Here is an 11,202-nt window from a genome sequence, read left to right as displayed (position 1 = left end):
TGCCTCGTGCTTGCTCAGCAGGTTGTCAGCCTTTGTGTTGTAGCCCGTCGCCCTCGCCATCTCCCACAAATCAAGGAAGCCACAAACTCACAGATTTATCAAAAACCGTGTCTGTGGTAATTTGGAGCACGCTATTCAGTAAGTGCAATGTTTTATTCACTCATCATGACCTTGGAGAGCACAGCCTGCGGGTATTTGTGACATTACTGCTATCGTCTTGGGGCCGGTGACTGAGTTTTGATAACGCCATTTATGAGTTCACTTCATACGTGTCTGTCTGTTTTCTGTTTTATCTCTCGGGAAGAGCACGAAGAAGGAAAAGGGTTCTTCGCTTTAGTGACTATCAAAAAGTGCTAGCTAAAAAGTTTCTGCTGAACTGCTGCAGACGACAACAGATATAAATAGAATCGGATATTTCCTTTGCTGTTGGAAGTCGGGATGGAAAGGAATCTAGTCACATGACGCGCATCTTGCCAAAGAATTCTCTGGGCATTTCACTAGCTAAAATTCAGTACTGCTGAAAATGATTTTTTTCTCACTGACAGAAAATGACATGTAAATCAAAAGATTTAATTAGCAGTAATCTGACAATCTCTAAATGTCATGTAAGCCTAACATAAAGCATTAACAAATTCACACTTTTTCGGTACAAGCCACTCGAGCTTGTGAGGCAGAGAGAGATATTATATAAAGCACGGGAAACTATTTTCCAAACTGATGTTTGCCTCTGCAGATGATGGACTTAGAGAGCCATCAAATATTACATATAAAAAGCAAAGTGGGGATTGGGAGGGGGATGCGTGTGTTTGGGGGGAGGGGACGGGGATGGGCCGGTGTGTTGAAACACCTTTCGTCACCCCTCTCCAAATTTGGCAGGGACATTCGTTTCCATTATGGTTAGATGATAACCTAGGTGCACATGTTTATTTGCTTATGTTTGATATTTATTTTCTTCGTTCTAAAATGTTACTAGTCGCTCCAAGTGGAAAAATAATTCACAGCAAGAAACAAAAAACCAAAAACAAAAACAAAAAACAACAAAAAAAAAAAAAAACCCAAACAAAAAACTGCGAGTTTTCTCGATCACGCAGAACAAAAGTGGACAGCATCCAGAATTAGAGTGTTTGGTTTCGAAAACAGAAAGAGAGGAAGAGAGGGAGGGGCAGGACCGAGTGAGCAAGTTGCGGAGCGATGTCACGCACTTGTTGCTGACTACGAGTTCTCGCATTAGGGAAGCGACAGCGAGTACAAGTGTTTGAGTATATTTGTCTACACTGACGCTGGGCATCAGCAAGGTGAACCCAACAAAGGAACTGAACCAACAGATCAAAACTAAAGTCACTAAAGAGACACTAAAGTAAGTCCAATGGCTAGAAGCTTCTGTGTTTGAGACTTTTCTTTCAGTAACATTTCGCTAGCTGTTCAAAACTGGATAGGTTATTTTACGTGCTTTGACTGATGGGTAATTTTTAATTATCACGGAGAGCGAATTTCACAGGCCATGTTCGATGTTCCTACCAGTCATCCTTTGGTTACATTTACATAACCACACATCCTGAGTCCGCTGTCACCTTGACCCAGACACACAAATGTTCTTTGCTTTTCAGATTAAGAAAATAACCCATTTTCTAGCATTCGGGTAGGCCATGAAAACCGATGCTTCTGCCTTGTTAATGTTACTAGATGGTAGTGTAAGCAATGTCGGGTATATCTGTTTGCTCTACAGGGGTCAGGTGTATGACACGACGCTAGGCGCTAAGCCAGATGTTTCTATGTGTGAGTCAAGCAGCCAGCTTCAATAAGCATTGCAATATGTAGTTTAGCTGATTGCTTCCGCGGTGTATATGTATGTTGTGCTTGGTGATTAACTCCCGCAGTGAAAATTACCCCCGTTATTAGTGACAGAGACAACGTCAACTTATTTTAATAAACTAAACTGCTTGTGCATGTAATAAACTATACTAAATGTAATTAATAATTATAAAAACTTTATTTTAGCATTTAACTGCAGTGACAGTAGTGTTCGTAAAATTTAATGAAAAAACATTTTCTTTTCGTGGTGCGGCCCGCTGACTGGCTGTTACTTTCCACTGCGGCCCACATGCTAATATGAGTTTGAGACCACTGCTCTATAGTAACCCTGAATAAGTACGGGGAAAGCATCTGACAAAGGCGTCATTTTCATTTTCAGTAAGCAAAATTCTTTTACTTCTCTGAAATGATGGTAAAGATATACCCTGTACGAAAATGACCATAATCTTACCTCCATTATGTTTATCAGTGCGGTTCGTTGATCTGTCTGTAGGTATTGTTGGTCGTCAGGTGAAAGAGATGGCAAGCTCGGAGGAATTCGAGTGGTGGCAAACATCCATCATCTATCAGGTCTACCCGCGCTCCTTCTACGACTCCAATGGGGACGGAGTTGGCGATCTTAATGGTGAGCTGGAAATGAATTTTCAAGAAACGCTTTATTAGCTGAAAGACTGAGAGCTGCGTTTGAAGAAAAAAAAATTCTGATAAATATGGATCAAAAACAAAAGTAGTTTTGTTTATTAGTCATATAAATACGTAGAGCTGTTGTATCTGGTGTGGATGCTGGGGTAGAGGTTAAAGCGCCCGTCGCCACATCAATGTGAATCATGGGTTCGAATCTCGGTTACGACATACCTCTCTCTGGATGTGACACTTGTCTACATGGCTGACAGTCGGGTTTTTTTTTTTAGGGGGGGGGGGGAACTGAGGTTTCCTCGACCCCCCCTCCCTTCATCCCTCTGTGTGTGTTTTCCTATTCATGAAGGCTTCATTAAATGTTTTGTCATAATTATATTATCAAAGACATGTTTTTGTAATGTTCAGTACCCTTTGTATTTTAATCATTTATTGATGATGGTGTCTTTAAAGTAATCGAAAATACGTTTATGGAAGTTTTAAATGTGTCATTATGATATATGTTCTTCACACCACTTCTACCACCGCTTACAATAGATATCTGCTTAATGATGCCCATTGTAACTAATGATTAATACTGGTTTGTTTTATTAAATCCGGCTTTTAATGATTACAGCGAATTGTTTTGATCACGGCATAATCGTCATGTAACGCACGCGCAGTTCTTTCATTGGTCGTCAGGTATCAGGCAGAAGCTGGACCACTTTGACTACCTGAATGTCAAGGCCATCTGGATCAGCCCCTTCTGCAAGTCCCCCATGTGTGACTTCGGCTACGACATCAGCGACTTCCGTGACGTGGACCCTATTTTTGGATCACTAAAAGATTTCGATGACCTCGTCGACGAAGCGCACAAGAGAGGTGATAGCGATATGAGCAAACATGATGATGTGCGATGCAGGTGACCACATGGGCAGAGAGAATGAGAAAAAAAAAGTGGGAAGAGGGATTGCACAAAAAAAGGAATGTAAGAGGCCAAGGTCCGGAGGGTAGGATGGAAAGAGTGATGAAGAGATAGAGGAATGTGATGAAAGCAAGTACTTATGTGACGTACAATGTCACCGGCTTTACAATAGCCAGTTCTAGATTAGAAAACAAGAGGATGTTTGATTTAAAAGAAGCTAGCCGGAAAAAAATGTCACATGCTGTCACATTCCCTGTAAGCATATATTCAACCTACTAAAAACAGACAGCAGACTGAAGGACACCAATAATGTGACTGTGCTCAACCATAGTTAACTCTAAAATTAACGGCTATAAAAATCAGAAGACGAGGACACAGACAAAGAGATAAAAGTCGATAATGTGAGTGTGTTCAACCACAGTGAACATCTGCAGCAGACCGTGTAATGCACAGTCTGAAGCAGCGAAAATATGGCAGGGATGTGAAATAACAACTCTTTCGTTCTGTCACTGGCATCAGGCATTAAAATTATCGTCGACTTCGTGCCCAACCACACCAGCGATCAGCACGACTGGTTCCAGAGAAGCTGTCGTCGTGAAGCCACCCTACGACGACTACTACATCTGGCGCAATGGCAAAGTGGACGCCGATGGCAAACACCAGCCTCCCAACAACTGGGTGAGTTTTTTAAATTAGGTTTTCTCTTTTGCCCGGAGCCGATTAGCCGGTATCATGATTCGTTGAATGTCTGAAAGTAACAACAACAACAACAACAACAACAACAACAACAACAACAACAACAACAACAACAACAACAACATTATTTCATCGCGATTAGGCTAGCTGTTTCAATCGTCTCATCGTGGAAACTAATCGCTTAACAGCAAGTACTAAAATCGAACAACAGTAAGAAAGTTGTTGAAGCATTGCTGATGTCTCAAAGCAGGCAGTTGGTAGGCTTTAGTTTCTATCAGTCATAAGATTTCATAAGATTGTCCCTTTCGTTTGTTTTTTTTTTTAAAGATCAGAGGTCTAAAGTTTCTAATTATTTATTCCTGTCATTGGACGTATATTAATTATAATTAATTATTAATAATGGGTAGATATTAACATGAGGACTTTGCCCCAGATGTCTGTTGACAGGCATTCAGTAGATCGTTTCTGCCAGTAGGTTGGTGAGTAGACCAGCTTATTTCTTCCCGTAGCTAGGTGTCAGCTGGTGAGTAGATACTTATTTTGTCCCCTAGCTAATTGTCTTTTGGTGGCTATAGCCATTGACACCTTGGTCGTGTCGGCAGCTAAGCGTGTTTGGGGCACAGCATGGCGGTGGCATGAGGGGCGACAGCAGTACTACTACACAGCTTTCTTAGCAGCACAACCCGACCTCAACTACCGCAACCCTATGGTCGTGCAGGAGATGAAGGTGAAGATAGTAGTGAAATTATACTAAGTTGGGGATGGACAATGTCTGGCGGGGTTGAGTGTGCGAGGAGGCAAGCAAGATTAGAGCTGCAGAATGTTGCTGAGAGAGGGAGGTTGGGAGGGAGAGAAGTTAAAAGTCAGTGTCAAGAGCAACGGAATCATCTATGATACTCGATTTCGATCTTGTGTTCTTGCTGTAGGCTTAAATGGTTACGATCGTGAAAAAACGCGATACATACGAAACAATGCATACTTGGTCATTAAGATGAGCTTTGGCATTTTGTGAACCAGAATAAATATGGACAAACAGATAGGGGAAAAAAAACAGACTGTGGACCGTTAAACTGACTGGTAGACAAACAGACGGACAGGCTGGGTAAACAAAAAGAGACAGAATGATGTAATTGGATTGAACTAACTGAAACACATATTTAAAGTCTGGATTGACTGTCATTGACTTCTGGCTCCGTCTGGTCGGCAGGATGTTGTTAGGTTCTGGATGGAGCGTGGTGTTGACGGCCTCAGGGTCGACGCTCTGGAAGTTCTGTTTGAAATTGAAGATACGAGCCAAGACGAGCCAAGATCTGACCAGGACGTTCCCCCGGTACAGTTTTTAAAAAAACACCAAACCAATTCTGTATTAAAGATTCTTTTCAATCTTCCTTTATTCCCATTATTCTTGAGGTCCAGAACAAAATATGGACGGACTTATGGTAAACATACCCTGTCATGCTGGTCTCACTGTGCAAAAGTTACAATAACCCCTTAGAGTGTTGTGAATCGGAAGCTGAAACGATATCTCTTTTCTTGTCCAATCATTCTCCGCTTGCCATCAATCCTACCCCTTCATCAGCCAAAAACGCCTCAACCAAATGGCGAGTGTATATCACTCTTGACCCGAAATGATGGCTTCAGTCTCAGGTAAACTCCTCGTTGATTGCCTTCAGTTTCAGTATGAGTACTACGACCACATCTACACGGCATCACAGCCGGAAATCGCTGACATCGTGCGTGGCTGGCGGGACATCCTCGATGAATTTCAACGTAAAGACGGTAAAAGCAGGTAAGGTAGGTGCTATTTCTAGTTATTCAGTCTCTGTGATTTTTGTTTCCTATTCATTACATTATCCTGCACAACATTCTCCGAAGAAGTACAGTAAGACTTTTCGTGCTCTTTGTTTGTTAGCTTGAAGTGGGGATCAAGGGTTTTACAAGAGTTGGTTAAAGGCATCGTAGAAGACAGTGAACTAATGAACAGATTATAAACCGGATGTTAGTCACCCGTGCTTGTGCTCAAACATTCAAGTTTCAGGAGATGTGCGTGGCACATTGTTATGGCTAATAAAATACAAGTTATTAATCAGGAATCTCTCTTCCTTGTCCAACTAAAAGTAGCATGTAAGTGAATACTGTACCGAAACAGTGAGAAATGAAAAGTTGAAATATTTTAAAAGTAAATGTTTCTACAATCAGTTTTTTATTCTTCCTTTTTTAAGTGCATCTCGTGCTTTTTAATTTTGGCGTAAGTGCACTTCCCCTTTTTATTGAATCTGTCCTGTGAATGCAGGAAACACAAAGTTTGACATTGAATTGCACCCACAGAAGTTAACAGAGAGAACAGTTTTCGCCAAAATTACAGGTTTTGATTTTTAAAAAAAAAGGCAACATTGAGTTGCATTTTCTTGTTCAACGCATTCCTTATACTTACACTTTGCTAAGTCATTTCAAGTCTTGTCGATTACTTTGCAGGTTCATGGTGATAGAAACCTACACTCCCCCGACAATCCGCAACCGTTACTATGGCTGCGGGGCTAACCCCTTCAACATGGATCTTGTGGACGAGCTAAAGGCGCCATTGTCCGGCGAGAAGATGGAGCAGCTTGTGGACAGAGAGTACCGCTCCCTGCCTCACGGCGGCTGGCCTACGTTTGTTGTATGTATTGGTTTGCAAACTTTTACTGCGGCCAACACTTTTAGTTATTTACGATAAACAAAATTTTGTGCAGTACAAAACCACTATGTTTCTCAAAGTTTACTGAAGATTGGATGACTGATATTCATGGCAGGGTAAATTATTCATCCATTGTTTTAGTTAAATAGTTCATAACAACTGATCTCAGCCTCTGTCCTGTGACTGAGCAGCTGGGGAACCATGACCGCGCGCGAATAGCTGACAAGTTTGGCGCCGGCTACGTTGAGGCACTGAACCTGATGCTGCTGACCCTGCGGGGAACCCCCACCTGCTATTACGGCGATGAACTGGGCATGCAGGGCATCTCTGTGACCTTTGAACAGACGCAGGATCCGTTTGGAAAGAACTTCGGTCCGGTGAGTCCAAGTGCAAATTCCCTCTCCTCGAGTTTTCCACACAGGTTTCAGAGGCGCACAAAGGTGGTCGGTGCCGGTCTCCTGAATGGAAGGTATCAAAGATGGTGAGCAGATAGTTGTACTATCTTTTGCTTTCTTCTTTAATTTGTGTCTGTGAAGAAACGCGCACGCGCGTGCCGCTTTGTATCTGAAGATAAGTAATACTGAAAGCGCGTGTGGCTTTGCTGGTTTGTCCTAAACTACCATAAGTTTTAAAAAGTGTATTGAAACTATGTTAACAGGAGCGATATCACCTGGTGTCTAGAGACCCAGTTCGTTCCCCCATGCAATGGGACTCACGCGCCAATGCCGGATTCTCTACCAACTCATCACCATGGTTACCAGTCCATCCAAACTATAAAATTTGCAATGTCAAAGTAAGCAATCCTAATGAATCTCTCTATTTTTTCTCTCTCTAACCTGAAAACGAATTTCTTGATTCCACATTTAGGGAACATTTAAACACAACAAACTGTCTTTTTACTGTCCCTTGCAGACTGTCGGCTAAATAGATAACATCAAACAAACTGTCCTTTTTCATCATGAATAATACCACACAAAGATTAGTAAGACATGTTTCCATGACTTCTGTCAGTCATCACCCGTATGTCTGATACCAGGCACAGAAGGAGTCGGCTGAACAGACAACCCTCCAGCTCTTCGCTGCTCTGGCCGCCTGCGAGAGGAACCAGTCTTCCAGCTGGGACAGCTTCGCTATGCAGTCACCAACAAGAATATTTTCTCCTATATCAGGCATCTAGCGCCACCTACTGAAAGCCCAAGTCCGCCTCAGCGCTACCTGGTGATCATCAATGTAGGACAGGAGGTCTCGAAGGATGACTACTCTCAGGCACCAGTCGGGTGTGAGCGTGGTGTGGTGGTGCTCTGCACCAGCAATGTTAGCACCAAGCTGAAGAATAGGGAGGTTCAGCTTTCTAGGTTGGTGACCTCACCAGGAGATGGCCTTGTCATCAAACTATTCTAACCTGTACCAAAGACACCACATGGAACAGACATCAGACAGTTTGCAAAATTATAATTAAAATAAGACGCATATTGAACATATTGTGAAATGATGAACATTTTTGTGCCTCTGTAATCAATGAAATACCAAAGATGAACAAAGCAAACATGCATACACACATACGCACACGCACACATGCGCATGCATACACCCACACCTGCTTCGATGTCTGACTTTTGCGGTCATCTTGGCTAGCCAGGCTGTTTGAATGTGAACTCTAAGTGTAGTATTTGTGCAAGCAATCTGGCCTCTACTTAAAAGTTTACTCACAGACAAACCATCTAGCTCATCCACGGAAGATGCGTTGCCAGTTTTATCAAACATCGAACAGCAATAAGCATTATTACCTTTAGTTGCAATATGTAGTCAGATTTAGAATTGTTCCTGTCTATATTTTTTCATTATATTAAACTTGCTAACATAGATACTCAAGAGTATTAACTTTTTTGCCAATAAGTATTGAAGATAAAATAAAGTTTATTTTTTATTCATTTTCTCGTTGATGTTGTACGCCATAAATAATCATTGTGTGTTGCTTCATCTTGTTTCACACAAAAACAGGTAAAAATAGAGATGAGAGACATTACCTATATTGTGTAACACAGATGTCAATAAATTCACAAAGCTTTAAGGAATGTTTGCAACGAAAGTTTTAATTTTCCATGATAGAGTTATCGCTTCCGTTAACAAGCGTCTAATTTTTCTCAGTTAAAAAAAAATTAACACCAGTTGTTGGTTTCGTTTAAAGTTCTCTTTGATTTATAGTTGACAAACTGCTGGGGCCAGTGGCCGTCACACTCTGGTAATTCGATATGCTTCACCGACTAGGTGTTTCTCAGCAGTGGCACCATCAGCCCTTGACGAGTAGCACCAGGATGACGGTCAGGGTCGAGGAGGTGTTGTGTATACAGGCCTCACGCATGCGCAGTACAACGGTCTTGGGACCGCCCATGCGGTTGTTGCAGTCTGTCAAGGTGGTGTTAGACCGTGGTACTATTACTTTAGCCACTGGCCAAGGGGTCACTGAGTGGTCACAGCAAGCTGGATAGCTGGCCCATTAGTCTTAATTTTCTGTTTACAACTTTCCCTTGTTTCTATGAAGCTTAGAGAAGAGTGCCTTACTCACCCGTGGCGAGTTTTCTCCCTGCATGGCTGGCCAAAAAGCTGACATACTGTTAGTCGTGAGGCAATGCAGTTTTAATATTCGGAAAGCCCTGCTAGAGTATTTTTCGTATTTTCTCATAAATTGTCAATATAGCACACTTTTGTTTTCTTGAACTGCTCTAACTTGTAGGCTACAAAACTTTCGCGCCCGTGCAGGTTCTGTCCAGTGAGTGGGCATTCAGTACTGGGTTCAGCGCTTCCTTGGCTACTTTCATGCAATCAACATCCTTGACCGTCTGTTATCTGCTTTTGTATCGAACCATTTTGATGTTTGAAAAGCCTGGCGTCTTGGTGCCGTCAACTGTCAGGACACTGAGGGTCGCCGTCGTTACCTCGACGACGAGCCGATGTCGCCTAAGAGCTCTGTCGTCGCACACAATAACGGTTATCACACGGTTGCCTAACCGGCTGAGGTTCAGTCATCACACTGCCGTCACGCAGGGTCTATCGTCTCACTGGCGTCAATGATGTTACGCCGAGGGTCACCGTCGTCCCGCCGAGGGTCACTGTCGTTAAACAGGATTACGGCACATTGATAGTCAGCTGACATCCCCGTCAGTTTAGCGTTTTCCCCGCCACTAAAGGCTACTTCCTCATCACTCTCCTTCTAGACTCTCACTAAGTTATTTAAAAGCCAATGTTTATTCAACACCTCATCCTTTGAGTTATGTTACGGCCCCTCCTTTCACCCTCACTTCGTATTTCTTCCACACTTCAACCGTGTTCCACGGGGGTGTAGGGTGGGGCAATATTTCTTGCCGTCACCTACCCAAGATGTTTTCTCACCTTCACGATGTCGTTCTGCATCTGAAAGACTGTCTACCTGTACTCGAAGTCCTTGCTGAAAGCTGAATGGTTGCAATGACCTCTGACCAGCGCCAACCTCGCTAGAGACAGAAAATTACCAAGATTTCCCTCCATCTTGGCGCCCCCCTCTCACCTGGTATGATATGTACCAAGTCCCGTGAGTACTGCACAGTGATCAGGCTACGGGACTAACAAGGGCCTAGTTCACAACATGAATGAAAACAACATATTACCAAATTACACTAGAGGCGGTGGTGAGGTGGGTGGGGTGGGGTGGAAATTAGTGTTCTATGCTAAACCATCAACCATCATGGCAAAGCACCCAGCCCTGTAAACAGAAGCCACACGCAGAGAGAAAGAAAGAAAAAAAAAACAGCGTGCCCGAGACTGTCACACAAGAGAGGAGAGATAATTATAAACATTATGTATCACAAACATAATTTCCACAATGTACTACATACACAGATGCGGATTTTTATTTGCACAGTCAACACCCTCTCGTGAGTCGGTTTTCACTTTAAGGGGCGGGTGGACTTTTGGCTACGATTTTTTGGCGTGGGTGTCGGGGCCAAAGTGAAGTCCCACAGTCAAAGCTCAAGCATCTTCCCCACCATGTCAGCGTACGCAGGGTGTCGCGTGCGGCCTATTTATACGCTCTGTGTGTCTCCGACTAGCGGGTAGACCCGTGGCACGCGCGAACAAGCGCGGTTTCCCGCGATCCGCGAACAAAGGAAAACGGTTCACTCCGCTCCACATTTGAACGTGCCCTCTGCTCTGTTCCTTTTTTTATCGATCGTCAGGTGGCTGTGTGCAATTTGATTGCTCCAGACTCGTCTCGCTGTCCTGTAACCCTCCCGGGTCACCGTACAGGCTTTTCCTCCTCTTCCTCCACGCGCCGTCGCGATAGTAAAAGGTTTACCGCTAGGTAGCCGTGACCCGGTCGTATTTGCATAATAAGAGGCACGTGCGGTGTCTGCCTTTCTGATTGGTTGACCGCATCGGCGCCTGCGCAGTGCCACTGTTTTGGCAGACGTGGCGGTGACTTTACGAACGGCTTTCACGCGCG

The 11,202-nt window shown here is 43.4% G+C and overlaps 1 protein-coding gene across 1 annotated transcript; it reads left to right on the top strand.

The window, feature by feature from the left end:
• Positions 1 to 841: 841 nt before the first annotated feature.
• LOC112560549 (maltase 1-like) lies at positions 842 to 8,656 on the top strand. The gene is given in 13 exon segments (XM_025232464.1): positions 842 to 1,357; positions 2,306 to 2,437; positions 3,130 to 3,309; positions 3,872 to 3,951; positions 3,953 to 4,048; positions 4,656 to 4,775; positions 5,256 to 5,378; positions 5,722 to 5,837; positions 6,524 to 6,707; positions 6,917 to 7,102; positions 7,384 to 7,518; positions 7,762 to 7,813; positions 7,816 to 8,656. Coding segments are annotated over 12 exon segments (1,689 nt in total). The 5' UTR covers positions 842 to 1,357; positions 2,306 to 2,331; the 3' UTR covers positions 8,127 to 8,656.
• The last annotated feature ends 2,546 nt before the right edge of the window (positions 8,657 to 11,202 follow it).

This window comes from Pomacea canaliculata, linkage group LG3 (genome assembly GCF_003073045.1).
Source record: "Pomacea canaliculata isolate SZHN2017 linkage group LG3, ASM307304v1, whole genome shotgun sequence".
Taxonomy (NCBI): Eukaryota; Metazoa; Mollusca; class Gastropoda; order Architaenioglossa; family Ampullariidae; genus Pomacea; species Pomacea canaliculata.
The sequence above is the reverse complement of the archived record's forward strand: the minus strand, read 5'-3'. Positions and strand labels throughout refer to the sequence as shown.